At 47.3% G+C, this 17,803-nt stretch overlaps 1 protein-coding gene across 5 annotated transcripts in view; it reads right to left on the bottom strand.

The window, feature by feature from the left end:
- Positions 1-7,449, bottom strand: part of E2f3 (E2F transcription factor 3) — a 77,371-nt gene extending 69,922 nt beyond the window's left edge. Inside the window, exon 1 of one of the 5 annotated variants that reach the window (XM_039095507.2) lies at positions 6,690-7,449. In XM_039095507.2, coding sequence (XP_038951435.1) covers positions 6,690-7,061 — 372 coding nt within the window. In that variant the 5' untranslated portion in view covers positions 7,062-7,449. 5 annotated transcript variants of the gene reach the window in all.
- Positions 7,450-17,803: the final 10,354 nt, after the last annotated feature.

Genomic DNA, 17,803 nt, shown 5'->3' with positions numbered 1-17,803 from the left:
GGACCCCCTTCCCAGTCAACCACTCTCAGTGAAAAGAACCAAGACACAAAATACAATGGCAAGAGAGATGGCCTGGCACCTCTAGCACATCTGTGGGACACTGGCTTAAGTGCTTCCCAGACATCATCAACTCCTTTCATCTTCTATCTCGCTTGTGAGAACCCCCAACCCCAGCAAGATGAGAAATGAAGAGGGCAGTAGAGCTTCTGCCCAAGTCTGGCAGGTGGAGGCAGAAAAGGAACCCAGAACACTTCAGCCTCCATCCCTTAACTTTTCTATCCAGCTGTCTCTCGCTCTGCCTTTCAGGTGAGTGTGGCTTCTATAGTCAAGCCACCATCTCTGGACAGTGAGGCTGAATTCGAAGGGCAGACGTGATGGTGTAAGTAAGACTGGAGGGCCCTGCTCTGTCTTTTCCCAAAGCCCCAGTGCCCGGACGGAGTGAAACACACAGACCCTGTGTTCGCCGCCTCCGCCTGAATCCATACAACAGGCTCCTGTGGCTAGAACAGGATGGATCCATTCTCAGCAATCACTCAGGAGCACGGGAGAAGAGCCGTAAGTTTCTCCAGGGCAGACTGGCAAGAAATGGCAGGGAAGGAAGGCCAAGGGCATTCACCTCCTCCAGCCATCAAATGTGCTTCCAGAGGAACTCAGCCTTACTGATAAGGGGACTCTCATCAATTGCTACTCACGGCTCACAGGAAGTCAGCCCTTACACACACAGGGGACCGTCCTGGCTGGTGCACTACAGATAAACAGACACCCCTGTCCCAGGGCAGGCTGTGAGCCACAACCATGTTGGATTATGTTTCACGTTCCGGCTTCAGAGCTTGAAGCAATTCTATTTTTAAGCTTTCTCGGTTCCACAAGTAAAATAAGACCATTTTAAGGCAACGAGCTCTGGTGTTAGACAACTCCCTCTGAAAGAGTTAACTGATCGGCAGCTTTGACACACCAGAGATCTTCCTGGTGTTAACCACAGAGGAAGAGCCTCTTGGTCAATGGTGTAACTCAAAGGCCCAGGGAACCCTGCAAACCATGACTGTCACTCAGGATGTAGATGGTTCAGGACAACGCTTCCCCCAGTGTCCCTCTCTCAAGAAAGTTACAAAAGTCCTTTTAGGCTGTTGTTGATTAAGTAAAATTGTCTCTCAGGGTACCAGAAAAGTCACATCCAAAGAATAATTGAAAATTCAAATATCAGACCAAGCTTTGAAAAACACTAGTACCACTATGTAGGGAACCTGTCATTTTTTTCCATTTAAAAGTCCTTTCCACTGAGTGTCTAAGTAGCCTTGATTTCGCAGTGTCTCTGGGGCAGTGTAACCACTTCTGATGGAAACTTAAAACGCAGTCCGCACACCTAAGCCTCCCATGTAGGGCATATAAGGCAGTTAGGCCTCTCCTCACAAAAAGAGGTTCTAAGAGGGCAAGAATCTCCAATTTCAGTTTTGGCTGGCTGTGGGGGAGCTGTTGACTTGTGACCTTGGCTGGGTAACTGCAGTGGGCCTGTAAATGTCTTACCTGCAAAAGAAGCAGGTTGGATAGGAAAACTTTTACGAACCCCCATGTTATTATTCTAAGACCAACAGACTTACCAAGTATCGAATTACTGTCGTCAAATTAAGAGGACTGTTGCATGGGTCCCAAATAGTCTGGCCATTAGTTCCATCCCCTGCATTCTACCTGCTCTCTTCTCCCTGCTTATGCGTCCAGCTGACACAGCTCCAGCTTTACACGACAAAGCACCAACTGCAGCCTGGTACTTCCGGTCACCTGTGAAGTCAAGTTCCCGGGGGCCTTTGGATTCCATCCTGGCTTTACCACGTCCTCAAAGTCACGGATGCCTGTGGCTACAAGACTAACTCCCATTAAGGTGAGCAGGGTAGAGAAACACTCTTACAACTTACATGCTTAAAGGCAATGTTTAAAGCAAAAGCAGGAGATGAAAATAAATCAAACGCCTCCTCCACTGGAAAGCCAGATAAATAATTCTGCGGTAATAATCCCACCCCCACCTTGCTGGTCTCCTTGCGTGGTTGCTTTCTGACGCTGTATGCAGTACCAGAACCTCTTCTCTGTGCAAGATCATTTTCCCAGTCGTTCTTGGAAGGCAGACAGGATGGGGAGGTGAAAGGCCCTCCATCTGTGGTTTCCTATACATATTACTTCACTCTTTATCTGGTCTTCTTAGTCCCATATTGGATGGGAGCTCCTTAGCAACTGTTAACACAATCCCTGAAACACTACTTAAAGCTACTCACAACTGTGAGAGTGTGCATCAAACCACACACTTCCTACCTCAAAGAACTCGGGGATGGGGGTGGAGAGACTTGGAATCTTTCCTCCTTGCACTATTCAGGTAATCTCACAGACTTTGAGGGACTCAGCAAACCAAGTAAATGATTTCCACCCACCCTGACTTAAATATTATTAAAAAGTAGATGAGTAAAAAGAATAGAAGTTGATTAGCTTGAGACACTACTAACGGCCTGACATATGGACTATGTATAAGTCAGGGTAAGCTGGAAAAAAAGCCAATTGGAAAGGGATTAAAGGTGTGTGTGTGTGTGTGTGTGTGTGTGTGTGTGTGTGTTCGCTAGAGAAGTTAAGGAGAAACTACTGCTTATTCCTAAGACACCCCCCTCCAACTATCCCCCCTCCCTCTCTCCTTTCACTTCCAGGTGTTGGTATTTATTGCTAATCCCAGAGTATATTCTTTTTCCAAGTTAACTTTACACAGCACACTGTTAAAACTCAGACTCTGTCCTTCTTATATTATACGAGGTGGTGATATTTAGAAAAATACACACACACACACACACACACACACACACACACACACACACACACAAAATATCGTTTCCTGTTCTCAAGTTTGGGTGCTTTGGCTCAGTTAAGGGTGCTTTTGTTCCCAAGCATGATTAGGGTGGCAACCTCAGTACTGATTATAGGGGAGCTATTTGTACTGCCCACGCCTGGGCACTGCGTTATATTAAAACTTCCATTTTGGGGTATGGAGTGACTAAAAATTCTCTCCCTGCTTCAACTTGGCATCAAGCGTACGTCTCAGTGGAAGCGAGCTTATTGCATACAGAACCACAGGAACCCACAGTTTTCCTCTTCAAAGTTGTTGTGGGAAAGAGACCCTGCTGAAAGAGCACCCCCGGTCCTCCAATCTCAGAGGAGATTCCCAGGCACTGAGGTTCTCTGAAGGACCAGCAGGTTGCTATGGCTGGATTAAATTAAATCTGACATGACAGGCTGCCTCTTGCACTGTCAGATTCTCAATTTTCTGGAAAAATGAAATTACCTATCACTTTAGAAAACTTATGATCATTCTGCTCATTTGGTAAACAAAGGGACGGCACCTGTAGTCTCTGAGTTACAAAAATACTTGATTTATACATACGGATTTTATGGGGCAGCTACCATTTGCCAGGCCTTGAGCTAAATATTGTACATTTACTACCGTATGACTTTTTAATGTTCTAGTTGGCATTATTGTCCTACCTTACAGAATGAACCATTTGTGCAGATAAAGCTATTTGTCTAATAGGAGACGACTTGTGAACAAAGACAGGAGGCTATACAGTCCCCAAGAAGGCAAGTCACTCGCTCTGTCAAGCTCTTAGATGCTCCGGAGACAGAACTTGAAAAGTAGACCCAAATGGGTCTAGAATTCTGGTCCCCTGAAGAACTCTTCTTGAACATAGAATGTTTAGTCTTCTATGCCTTCCCAACCTTTAAGGAAAAACCATCAACAGAGTTCTAAAACACGTGGCAATGCATGTCTTTAATCTCAGAACTTGGTCACTTGAGTCAAGAAGACCAGGAGTTCAAGGTTATAAAAGACCCCCCCCAAATAAACCCAAAATCAAATAAATTGCAAGATTTAACTGGAAGCTTTCAGAAACACTGACAAGAAAAATAAACAAATAAGTCAGCATTGTCTCCAACGCTTAGGACTTTGTATGCACTTGGGAGATAAACTGTGCACCCCTCCCAGAAGATACAGCTCTGAACTCGTAGATTAACCAGTGACTCGGCATACATTACAATCTTATGTAGAACTACTTCTGAATATGTGTAAGAAGCATTAATGTTCCTATAATGAACCATTATTTTCAAATATACAAATTCAGAACCATCTATATTCCTGGAATAACAACTTCATGGCAAGAAGGATAATAAAAGTTTAGAAATAACTTGGAAGATGGTGAAGGCAATATTTTTATACTTTAAATACTTAACTACATATAATGAACTACATATAAATTTGGTGAGACAGTCTTGGTGAGCTGGTCCAATGAATAATCTAAGATTTTTTTTTTAAGGAGCAATTTAGTAGCCTCACAATTTCCTACTATCCAAAATAACTTTCCCTGCAAATCTGAATCTAATCCAAGAAGTGTGTCAATAGCTAGTTGTTTCAGCTTATTTATGATATAGGAACCGGGTGCGTAGGGGAAATAGGCTTATTGTATGGCCAAGCATGTTTAATCAAGTCCATAAAAGTATGAACTGCTAATGAAAGCATGGACTATCCTGTGCCTGAGAATCTAGCACACTGGATACTGTATACAGTGCAAGCAGGTACTGTACTCGGCTTCCCCCCTGCTGGCAGACCCTAGTCACTAAAAGGATGAGCCTCTTTGACTGGGACTGTATCTATCACACATCCCTAGTAAGTATCTAGAATGGAAGGAACAAGATCCAACCCCGGGAAAAATTATAAACAGAAAGGAAATTTTTAAAAATTAATTCTTTCTCTACCCACCCCATTTCCCAAAGTCCTATATATGTGTACAGACTTTCTTAAGAGATCCCAGCAAAACACTGATTGTGCAAAAACACACACACATCTAGACCTAGGACTAGGTGAGGTCCTCGACTGGTATTACCATGCAACCATAGGTATCTGAGTCCGGGTGGGTTCTAGCCTGGTCGGAGCCAAGCCTCAACACGAGGGTGAAGACAGAAGGCATGGAGGAAGGAATGCAGGAGAGAAAGGAAGAGGGGGAGACCTCGGGGCCACACTTCTTTCTAGTAGCAACAAAAAGGGAAGCCGCATACTGACCTAAATCATCTCTCAAAGGCGCTTTATAAATTACAGGGACAAAGGGAGGGGGTGGCGGGTGGCCTGGGAACCCCACAGACACCCTACCCTCTGACCCGCCCCCTCCCCCTCCAGCACAAGGGAAGCAAGACAGAAAGCAGCTCAACTCGGCCACGGGCGTGAAGCCCTCATCTGGGTTTCAATTGCCCATCCATCCACCCCCCAAAAGAAACACACGTAAACACTATACCCACCCCGGGGGCGGCTACTCCCGCCCCGGGGCTCCTAGAAGCCGAGGCCGGGGATTTACTTAGTTAGATTTTTCTTGCTTACTCATTTCCCTCAAGCACCCAACCCCCCGTTCCCACTCCAAAACCCCGCTCGGTCGCCTACCCTCCGGCTCCGGCCCCCCGGGGATCCGGGGTCCCCGCGGCGGTGGCTCGGGCCCCCGCGCGGTCCGGGTCACTAACCTGCTGCTGTAAGGGCATTTCCGAAAGCAGCCTGGCTCCGGGGGAGGTGGGGGGCCGGCTGGAGAGGGGGCCCGAGGCCGAGTGGAGCGGCGGCGCCGGGCGAGGGCGGGCGCCGTGGGGGGGGTGGGGACGGGAGAGGGAGGGTGGCGGTGCCGGGTGCGAGGGCGCCGGGACCGTCCCAGGCCTGGGAGCCGGCGAGCAGGAGGAAGTGGGTGCCCCCTCTCCCCCTCCAGCGCCCCCTCCCGCCGGCGCCTCCTCCCCAGTCACAGGCGCGTCCTCCGCGCACGTGTGCGAAACGTCACCGGCGGGTCCCGGAGAGAAGGGACAGATCCTGGCGGCGGGACGGGAACCCGGCTGCCCCCGCCCTCCGTCGCCGGGGGGCGGGGAGGGGGACAGGGCGGGGAAGGAAGGGGCAAGGGGAGAGGCGGGTCAAGGGCAGGCCCGGGGCCCGGTGAGCAAGGCCCCAGCGCTCCGGCCACGCGGGCGCCGCCGCTGCCACCGCGGAGATGCGCCCAGGCCGGAGCACCCGCCCGCCCGCCCCTTGTCGCAGACAGCGCGAGCTCTGGTCTACCGGGGCTCTCAGCTCCACCTCCCCCACAGCGATACCCGTCCACCTCCCAGATCCCCTTTGTTGCCGGGAGCTAGGTCCCCAAAGGTGCCAGGCACTGGCGCCCCAGCGCTCGGAGCACGCCTGCGGGACCCCCGGCCGCCCAGGGGCTGCAGAGGCAGGAGACAGGCTTGCACGCCTCGGGTCCCCCGGTTTACATCCTCTGGGGTCCCCCACTCTCCAGTGCACTACTCCCTCCCCCACCCCCTTCTCCATCCGGGGCGTGACCCCTTCCTACGCCCGAGAAAGAGGAAGCTTCGAGTTGCAAGGGAGGGGAGAGTGGGGGTAGGGAAAAGTGCAGGAAAAGAAGGGGGGGCGCGAAAAGTTTTGGAGTGTTGGATGTGGCTCGCAAAGAGGGACTCCCCACCGCCCCGCGCGCCAGCCCAAGCCCCCATGTCCTCCCAACGTCCGCAGGGAAGCACCCCGAGTCTAACAATAAGCACACGCTGGAGGGACAGCAACGAGGCCCACGATGCTCAGCCTCGCGCTCCCGCGCCACCGCTCCCGGGAGCCCGCCTCCCACCTGGGCTAAGGACACTGAGGAGGGTATTACCGGTGGGCCACCGCCGCCGCCGCGTCCTGCTGCTGGTGGCTGCTGTAGCAGCCCGGCTCTGCTGGAGGGTCCTTGTGGCGTGGTGTAGAGGAGGCTGCTGGCGGCCGGCTCCGTGCCGGGGACACTGGGGAGAAGGGGGCCGGCGGCCAGGGCGCCGCTTTGGAGGGAGGTGGCACAGGACGTGGTGGAAGGGTTCGTGGTGAGGATCTGGATGTACGTGCCCGGGGCGGCGGCGGCGGCGAAGCCGGAGCTGGCTAGCAGTGCCCTTTTGTCCATGGAGGCTGCAGCGGCGGCGGCGACGACAGCCGCCCCCTCCCCACCCCCGGCGGTCACCAGGTACTGCTCCAGGGCGGGCTGGATCCCCTTTCTCATCTCTCGCTCCTGCTCTTTTTTAGTGTTACGATATATTAACGTATTGCTTTCAATTTCTTTATTATTTGCAGCCGGAGTTTCCAAGTCTCTCCTTCTCGCCTCCCCTCCCGGCGCTTCCGAACCCTCTCTCTCTCTTTTCTTTTTATTTTTCCGCACCGCACAGGCCCCGGGGGCCAAAAATAATCGGGGGTCTGGAGAGAGGAGGGTCCCGGCCGCACGGATATCAGGCCCCGAGGAGGGATGGAGGCGTCGGGGGCAGCCGATGCAACGGATTGCGAGGCGGCGGCGGCAGCCCGGGTGCTGCGGCCGGCAGCTGAAAAATGGCTCCAGGAAGCTGCTGCTGACAATGAATGAAGGGATACGGTTTACGCGCCAAGGTCCTCCCGCGAAACTCAGATTTCCCGCCGGCTTTTCAAACCATATTTGCATATCTCCGCCCCTCAACCCGCCGAGGACTGTTCCCACAGTCCATTGGATCGCTGTCGCCTTACTTCGGTACCAATCCTGGAGTGAGGTCGCCACTGGCTGTTTTCCATTGGCTGCCATGCACCATGGTTACCGGGGTGACCTAGGCTTTATTTGCATAGGAAAATCTGATTGGGTGGAAGCAGAGCAGGCTTCTTAGGAGGTGGGGCAAAGTCCTACTCTCCCACGGAAAGCCACGCCCATCACAGGCCCCTCCCTCGCTCCTACCCGCGGGGCTGGCTCTGATGACCTGGGCAGGGACTCTGCCTCGCAGACTCAGTGTGGATCTAGTCTGGAGCGCAAGTTTCGGTTTTGGAGATTGTCAAGGTGACACCCTCAGGGACTTTGTTTCCTTTAACCAATCAGGGTAGTAAATGAAGAACTGGTAGAAATTCTCCCAAATATGTGTCAAAGGCAAGTTGGACCCGGCCTGGCAGGTGGAAAACTGAGCCCTTTAAATCCTAGGTTTCTTCCTTCCTGAAATCCAACCAATGACGTGAGAGCGGATCCGGAGGCCGAGGCTGATAGACAGAAGCATGTGGGCAGACAGAACCGTGGGGGTAGAAGGTTCAGCTGACGCGACTGCAGGCACACTTTAGTTCATATTCCAGATCATTCCTGGCAGCTTCATGATTAGCCCGAATTCGGTTTAAGTAAAAATTAACTCTTTGTTCAGTGAACTCTTGTTACAAGTATAGGTTTGAGTCTAACAAACACCCTCTCTGGCCCAGAAACAATCAGGGGAGTTAATCAGGGCTAACCTAGAACTGATCCGCGGGTTTTTAATCCGCCATGCAGCAATCCAAAGAAGTACAGGCTTTTATGGTGACGTGGGACTTCCAGTGAAAGCTGCCTGCACTCGGCTCTTTACATCCTGAGACTCCAGGAAATTCTTCAGCAAACAGCAAACACTACAACCCAATCCTAACCCAATATATTTTAAAAGAAAGAAAAAATGTATGCACATTTATGTATATATGTAAATCAGAAGATGTCAAGGAAAATGAAATAGTTGTCGAACTGGCTTCTATATGAAAGTGAATACTTATGGATCTTTAAAATGAGGATTGTGGGGCTGGAGAAACGGATCAGTTAGTAAAATGCTTACTTGCGTAAGCGAGAGGACCTAAATTTGATCCCCAACACTCACATTTAAAAAGTTAGGCATGACTGCATGTATCACTAATCCCAGAACGGGGAGATGGAGACCTGAAAATCCTTGGGGCTTGCTGGTCAGCAGTGAAGCTAGTTGGTAAATTCCAGACTCATTGAGCTACCCTATTCTGAAAACTAAGGTAGAGAGCTGTTGAGGAAAACATCTGAGGTTGGCCTCTGACTTGTATGTGCACGTGTATACACAAGCTTGTGCATTCACATGTACACATACACTTGTACATGCACAAGAAAAGTATTTAAGACTGAGGAGGAAGGTGAGGAACGATGTAGACCAGATTTTCATTTAGTAGCTGAGAACTGTGGGAAACAGCTGTTAAGATATATGGTTCTACCTCAGGCACATTATAATTTTTAAATGTAGGGTATTTGGTGGGTTGCTCAGTGGATGATGAGGCTTGCATTACACAGAGTACTTTCATCTGAGTATTATTTATTATTATTGTTGCTATTATTATTATTATTATTATTATTATTATTATTATTATTTTACCCAAACTCACATTCAAACCATATATGAAGCCTAACAATTTGAGTCAGTTCAGGTTAGGACCATTTAATATTTCAGTCCTATTACCATCTCTGGAATTAAAAATATTGTTAAGGGGCTGGAGAGATGGCTCAGTGGTTAAGAGCACTGACTGCTTTTCCAGAGGTTCTGAGTTCAAATCCCAGCAACTACATGGTGGCTCTCAACCATCTTTAGTGAGGTCTGATGCCCCTCTTCTGGTGTGTCTGAACACAGATACAGTATACTTACGTATAATAAATAAATAAATCTTTTTTAAAAAAAAATACTGTTAAGCTTCATGCCAGGCTTGGAAGCACTTTGGTTTTGCATTCAAATTGGTTGAAGAGCCATAGAATTTGTACATTTGAAGATTGGTGGCCAGTAATCTTATTGGCTGTGTTTGTAGAGTCGGTAAGGTGAAATTCAGAAGGCACACATGCCTGGTTGAGTAAGAGGGAGGAGAACCACTTCTTTAATCTTATAACTGTCGCTTTGCATTGTGGATCACTGTGGAGAAAGCTAATACTGTAAGCTAGGACACTGGCAGCTGCGTGATATTCCTGTAGGGAGGTTACTGTAGGGGGAGGGGTGTTGCAACATGTCATCAGAGAGCTGCATCCGACATTACAGACAATACCAGATTTCCGTCTTTGCAAACTTGAGCTCCCCATAGGTGACCAGCAGTAAGGTAAGTAGGGCATAACCCTGGGAGCTGAGAAAAAAGTCTGGTTGGTAAGTCACTAGGACCTGTGTTCGGACCCTAGAATCCATGAGTCCTTGGTGAGAGTCAGCACATTTTAGTACATTTGCACTTAGGGGTCAGTATAATCTGGGTCTCTCTCTCTCTCTCTCTCTCTCTCTCTCTCTCTCTCTCTCTCTCTCTCTCTCTCTCTCTCTCTCTCTCTCCTGCTTGTTTAAAAAGAAAATAAAGGTCAGAGAGATGGTTCAGCTGGTCAAAGTACACTGGTTGCCAAGAGCTACAACTTAGAGTTTGATCCCCAGAACCCATGTGGGGGAAAAAGGTTGACTCCCCATGTTGTCCTCTGGTCTCCACCCTACATACCGCATGTTATTTTTTATTATTGTGTTGGGGGAGGTGAGTGATGCATGTGACTGTTGACACACACCACAAGGATGTAGAGTCCAGAGGACATGTGCGTGGACTCAGTTCTCTCCTTCCACCTTGATTGGGATTGAATGCAGCTCAACAGGCTTTGGTGCCAAGCTGGTGTACCATCTCACCTGTCCTGGCGTCCGTCCTGGCTCACCTGTTTTCTCATATGGTAAATGGAACTTCATATTCTAGAACTCGAGCTGCAAGGTGGTGCGGAAAAGAGGCCATAGCACATGTGCAGTGTTCTGGGAGCATAGCGGCTGTGCAGTCGGCAGTAGCTACTTAGGAGGCTACTAATTCACATGAGCATGCTTCGTAATTCCTTGTAGGCCAGCCTGATGCCCCAGCCTCTAACCTTCTGAGAGCCTTCAATGTCCTCCTGTTAGTGCAGCTTAATGATTTTATCCAACTGAAAGTACCACCGTGTTCTGTAGTATAGGGACAGAGGGTTCTGACTCAGAAATGAGGGTTACGCATAAAGTCACCTCTGCTGTTCATTCCACTCCAGCCTCCTCCTTGGTTAGGGGCCCGCTTCTGAACCCTTGCCACCTCCTCTTGAACATGCTTTTCCATAATGCTTGAGCCTGACTGCTTTGCCACCAACCATCCCCTCTCACTTACTCTGACACCTAGCTAGTTTTCTTAGAATTGGCCTATGTGACTGATGGAGCGGGACCCTCCAAAGATAGGCCTAGGCCTACCTTATACTCATTGGGGCCTATGATTGTGACACTATCTAAGGAAAGACAGTCTTTTCAGATGTTACTAGGGTGGTGTTTGCCACATCCTAGATATATAGTTTTTGTCTTTTCTTTTGTCTTGAAAAGATTATGGCCAAAGAAATGTTTCCATGGCTAAGAATCAAATACACTTTGATTCTTAGAACCAACACAGGAGAAGGAGATCTCAATATGTGACCATTCTGGGTTATCCTGGAGCGTCCCTAAATCCAGCAGTAAGTATCCTTCCTCAGTAGACACATCTAGACATGGAGACAAAGCTCTGAAGACAGTTGAGTAGGGAGTTGCAGTCAAGGCAACTGACAGCCACTAGAAACGGAAGAAGCAAGGGGGAAATCTCTAAACCTCGAGGGGGCAGGGCCCTGTCAACAACTCGAATTTGGACTTTTGACCTCTAGCCCTGTGCTAGAATACACTTTTATTGAGCTGTCCACTTTGTGGTGATTTGTATGACACCTTAGGAAACAAATCCAGTCTGTTATCCTACCTACCCAGACTTTCAAACCTCTAAGCTCCCACTCACGTTATAGATCTCCTGCCAGGGTATCATTCCGTATTGAACACCAGTGATGCTAACTGTGGTCGGGCTATAGACTCTGGTGAGGAGTTGTCGAGTATAGTCTGCTTAACGACAGAGATCTGGAACATGCGTGGATGCTGGCACCTGGAGAGTCAGAAGAGGATACTGGACCCTTTGGATCTGGAGTTACAGGCAGTTGTGAGCCATTGTGGCATGGGTTCTGGGGCTCTTACTCCAGGTCTCTGCAAGAGCAGCAGGCATTTGTAACCACTGAGCCATCTCTTAAGCCCAGCCAATGACTTCTGATCCTTGGTCCTATACCTAAATACTTTAGGGTTTGTAATTTCCCTCGAAATTACTGGGAGCTTTGGATTCCCCTTCCTGTACACACTTACATTTACACACACATATATGTTTATATATGGATATATATACACATATGTATATGTATGTGTATGTATATATCTGAATACAATGTAAACATGTTATCTGTAGCCATACAAAATTGACATGTCTAAAAATGTACATTTTCAATTTAGAGATAAAGTTATGTCAGCACCTGTGAGTCATGCCCCCCAAAACATTATGAATTCAATAGTTGTATGAAACTTCACTATTGACCCCTCAGATGGAAAAATCACAACTTTTGGGTGATTAAGGAAGGTTCATCAGCACAGCAAAGGTTTAGACTGTGCCTTACACAGTTTAATTGCCAATCAGATTTAGAATATACAGAATTAAATTTTAGCATCTGGAATGGACCAATTTCATAGTTTAGGGGTCTTACTTGACAGTTCAATTAGTGGCCCACGAAGAAATGACATTCTGTTTTAGCTTCCTGGTTTGGAAGAAAGAGAGGCGAGTATGTCCTTAAGGCACTGCCACGTCAAACACTGATAACAAAATGTCTCAGGGTGTAGCCTAGAACGCTGACCGCTTCATCATTGAAGATCTGTATATTCATCAGCATAAAGCCTTCAGCTCTTCGGGCAGAAAGATTCTTGCTGGCTATGGGCAGGGCCTCTTTAAATATCTCCAGGATGTGCTTCTGACACACAGCACTGCCCTCAGTTGCTTCTTAGGAATCTAGCTCTCGGGTTGGAATCCAGAAATCTGCAGGATAATTTTGAATCATGGACTTTGATAAACACTACCATACAAACATGGGTGACCTGGCAGCAATCTCTCTGCATTAAAAAATTGTTCTTTTTTTTGGGGGGGGGAGTAACTGTAACATAGAAAACTCCCTCGTATATAGCATTTGTAATTCAACTGCTAGTACTGTGAGCATGATTCTATTTAGACTGTAGTGTGAATGGGAATCTTTTTTTTTTTTTACTTAGGTTCTTGTTCAGCTAACAAGTGTGATTCAGACAAAATATGCTGGGGTGGGTGGGTAAGAAAGGGGACCATCTCAAAGGGGTGTGCTTCCTTGCCTTTCTGAAACACACTTCCGCCATGTTGTAAAGTACATGAGGAAAAACATCAAAATAAATGTGTGCCTCACTGGGTCATTAAGGGAGGACACCTTGTCATTTTCACCCAGGTCTAGAAGTAGAACTTTGCCTGAGCCCCTGAGGCCTGAGTCATGTGCTCCACCCTGAGCACGGCTCTCCCTCCTAGCAGAAGGACCCGGAGCCTGATATATAGAGCCTCATTGCCATGTCGTTTAGTCCATTTTCATTGGAATACCTGAGAAAAACAACTGAGAGGAAGAAAGGTGTATTTTGGCTCATGTTAGTTTTAGTCCAGGTTAACCAGATCCAACGGCTTAGGGCTGGCTGAGATCGAAGGATATGGTGAAGGGTAGTTAGTTACCTCATGACAGTCAGGAAGCAATCAGAAAGGGGCTAGAAACAAGATATAAAGCCCTCGTAGTCCATTCACCTTTCAAGCCGTCGATGGCAACCCATTAATGAAGGTAAACGACCACAAAATCTAGTCTTTTCTCAGCGGAACTCTGCGAGCTGGAGACCAGGCCTTCAACATGTAAGCCAGTGGAGGGCACACTTCTGGGAACCACAGTATACTCTATTTTTTTTTTTTTGACAATGAAAATTTGCTTTAACATATTCTTTCAGGGAGAAGACACCACATTTCAACCTAAGGAAAACACTTTGCAGTCCAGGTCCTTTATTTCCTTTTGTCCATTAGGCCATGAATTCGTATGGACTGGGCTCTAGCAGCTCAGGCTCCTTTCCGTTAGTCCTCACAAAGTGGGCTTCTCTGGGTGGTGCAGGCTGGCACTTCAGCTGAACCCAGGTGTCCTTCTCTTTGGCTTCATTTTCCTTCTGATCGCTCTCCTTCACCCGCTTCAGGAAGCTGTCTCTGCTCTTCAGTGCTTGATGTGCTCAGTCCGCACACTGGTCCTCTTGGACAGAATCTCGCCTTTAACTTGCTTGTTTACAATGATGCCCACGGCATGCTGGGTGACGTTGTAGACTCTTCTGGTTTTGCCGTGGTAACACTCATGGGGCATTCCTTTTTGAACAGTGTCCATTCCCTTGATGTCTACAATATCACCCTTCTTGTAGATTCGCATGTATGTAGCCAAAGGGACGACTCCATGTTTCCTAAAAGGTCTAGAGAACATATACCGAGTACTTCCCCTCTTTCCTTTTATGTTTGTCATTTTGGCGAGTTACTGGAAGATGGCTGCCCCGGCCCACAGTATACTCTTATCTGTTTAACAACAATGTCACTTTGTTTTGAAGGTGTCTTTGAGGCTGATGGTGCTTCACCAATCCCTTTACAAGGTATGCTTTCTATCTTCTTTGAAGAATGTGGTGGGTGGAATGTCGTTTGGCCCTTTTAAAAGATTTCCTGATTAGGAACTGGCAGGGTGGATCTGTGAGTAAGGACATTACTTTTAATTTTTTTGGCCAAACCTAATGACCTAAATTCAACCCCCAGAACCTGTAGAAGAGGGTGAGAGATGACTCCTGCGAGTTGTTCTCTGATCTCCACACATAATACATATGCACACATATATGTTCCAAACCCCTCCATAGTTGAATAAGAATCAAAGCATTCGAAGGACTCCTTCTTCGGTGCTTCCAGGAACATGGAGACATGTTTTCTGAGAGTTTTCTGGCTTTACCTTTTCCGTTCCCTACATCTACTCTAAACCTTCCAATCCTCCTCTTGTATCCGGCCTTGACCCGTTTTGATTCCACTGTCAGTGGGTTCTCAATCTGGGACCCTACCTTAAAAGGAAATGTCAGTGGTGAGTTTGTGTGTATGTGTGTGTACAAGCGTGCATGTATTCCGGCATATGTATATATATGCATGCAAGTGTGTATGGATGTGTACATGGATGAATATGCAAGGGGAATTGTGTAGAGGTCTGTATGTTTATACAGTGCAGGGGCAGTATGCAGTGCATGTATGTGGGGCAGTGCATGTATGTGTGTGAGTATGTATGTATATGTGCATGTTTGTATGTTTGCATGTTTTTATACGTGTGCATGTGTGTGTATGTGTCCATGAGTATGTGTGCATGCCTCTGTGTGTGTATGCAAGGAAGAGGAGAGAGACAAAGAGACAGAGAAAAATTTTAGTTGTTGTTCCTTAGGTAGGTACCTGTCACCTTGATTTTGAGAAAGAGGCTCTCATTGCCCACAAAGTTCACCATGTAGTCCAGACTGGCTGACCCTCAAGCCCAAGAAGAATACCTTTCTCCCCTGCCCTGTATCACCTGGAATTATAATCATTTGGGTGCCACCATGAGTTGGGGGTTGGTCTGCTGTTATGTGTATACAAATGCTAAATTTTGAACCCCAAGATCTGGTTGCCCCCAGAGGAGTGAGTTCTTACATGCACCTGCCTTTGTTGTATAAACCTTGTTCCCCAATTTAAAGCTATTAGTTAAATAAAAGGGGCTACAGCCAATTACTGTGGAGAATAGAGGTAGGCAGGACTTGGGTTACTGAGCTGGGGGCTGGTAGGGACCAAGAGAGATGGAGGGGGAAAGGGAGGGGGAGGGGAGGAGGAACAGGAGGAGGAACAGGAGGAGAAAGACTAAGAGAGGAGGAGGAGGAGGCTGCCCTGAGAAGATGGATCAGTGCACAGGGAAAAGAATGTGTCCTGTGGAGAGGCAGATGGAGCAAAAGGGCGCCTGGTTGAGATTCAGTGACAAGTAACTTGGGGGTCACAGCTGGGAATTAGTTAGTCTAGCATATAGAAAAGTAGATTAGGGATAATTGCCCAGTAATTGTGCTAAAGCTGATTAAATAAATCCAGAGGACCCAGTCTCCATTATTAGGATTGGTTGGGTCAGATAACAACCAATAGAGTTAATAAATATACATTACAACAGCCATGCCCGCTTTGTGTTTAAATGTAGGTGCTAGGAAAGCAAACTCAGCTGGTTACACTTGCAAAGCGAGCACTTCATTGAATGAGCCACCTCCCAAGACAACTGGATGTCTATTTTGAGAGAGAGAGGCAGGCTAGATTTCCCCAGATCCTTTAGATCTTCCAGCCACAGTCCCTTAGCCCCACCTGCTGCTGGAGGACAAAACCCTTCTCATATCTAACTGCTGGCGTCTGGAGGTTGCTACCTGGAGGTTCTCATGTTCTTGGGTTTTTGTGTACTGCCTATGTCTTTGCTGATAGCCCATGATGCCTATAGCAGCCGGCAGTTGGCACTCATTCATTGCTCCTTGGGACTCAGGTGGTATATATTTGAGTTTTGTTCTAACATTTCCTGTGTATTTTGGGCTCTACTGTCTAGAAGTCATTTCTATTCTTGCACAATATGGGGGGGTAGGATAAAGAAAGATGGAAGAATGTTGCTATCTATCATCTTACGACAGTAGTTCTCAGCCTGTGGATTGTGACCCCTTTCATAAACCCTTATCTCCAAAAATACCTCCATTACAATTAATAGTGAGCAAAATTACAATTATGAAGTAGCAACAAAAATAATTTTATGGTTGGGGGTCACCACAACATGAGGAACTATATTAAAGGGTCCCAGCATTAGGCGGGCTGAGAACTGCTGCTGTAAAATATTTATTTTGAACCCACTGACTTGGCTTGTCATTGAGTGATGTCACTTAGGCAGATGCTCCTACAAGCATTAAAGAAAAGCAGAGTTATGGGCTGTTTTATTTCTAATGTCTCTGAGAACATGTGCAAAAGAGCTAATGACAGAACAGGAGTTTCAGCTCATGTGGGCAATGATGGTGTGATTCGTAGGGGAAGGAAGCCTAACACACACCTTTCATATTTGGTGAGCTGGTTGTGCCTCTTGTGAGCTTTAGATGGAGCACACTGCCAGTAGCATGTCACAAGGGCCTATAAGTAAACAATTACTTTTTCTTTGCTACCTTGGGTTCCTTGACAGTGGCACTCCCTTGTGATGTCTGTTCTACTCCTCTGACCTCCTGGATCCCATCGATGACTTCAAATCTCTTCTGTATTCTCTCCGAGTGCTACTGTTACTCTGAATATTCTCTTCTGGACCACTTCTTCTTCTCGTGGTTAAATGGACACAATGTAATATTTACCATTTCAGCCATCTATAAGTATCCGATTACATACATTCACGGTGGTTAACCATACAACTCTTTGTACCCAAACCTTTTCCATCATCCTCTAACAGAAACTTTGTGCCCACCAAACGATGTGTGACTTACTCCTCTCATTGCTATGATCAAATACATGAGATAGAGCAACTTAGGGGAAGAAGGATATATTTGGACTCATGGCTTGAGGGCACAGTCTAACGTGGTAGGAAAGCATGAATGTGGGGTGGCTTTAGACAGTGGCAGCAGTGGGGCCGCCTTCTCACATCTCCTGTGGTCCAGAAAGGAGGGATGGAGGAAGAAATGGGTCTCACCACTGAGCCTCAAAGTCTGCAGGATGGGCATATAGATGTCCATTCACGTTCCTGCTTCCAGTTCTCTTGGATATACGCTTAGGGGTAGACCTTCTGTAAATATAGTGTTTCTATGTTTTGCTTTTTGAACTCCTTCCCAAACGATCTGGTATTTATTTTCAACTTTTAACTACCACTCATGGATTATTGTCAGAGCTTTCTAAAATAGTGAACATGTTCACAATTTCGCAGTATCTGATAGGTTAACCCCCTAGCTGTGTGGCTAAGCAAGATAAACAACAGATAGCATGACCAATGGGTCAAGTTTTACATTTCATTTGGCTTTGGTTTATTAAATTCAAAATTAGACAGGCATACATAGATGAATAAACGAT

This window comes from Rattus norvegicus, chromosome 17 (assembly GCF_036323735.1).
Source record: "Rattus norvegicus strain BN/NHsdMcwi chromosome 17, GRCr8, whole genome shotgun sequence".
NCBI lineage: Eukaryota > Metazoa > Chordata > Mammalia > Rodentia > Muridae > Rattus > Rattus norvegicus.
The sequence above is the reverse complement of the archived record's forward strand: the minus strand, read 5'-3'. Positions and strand labels throughout refer to the sequence as shown.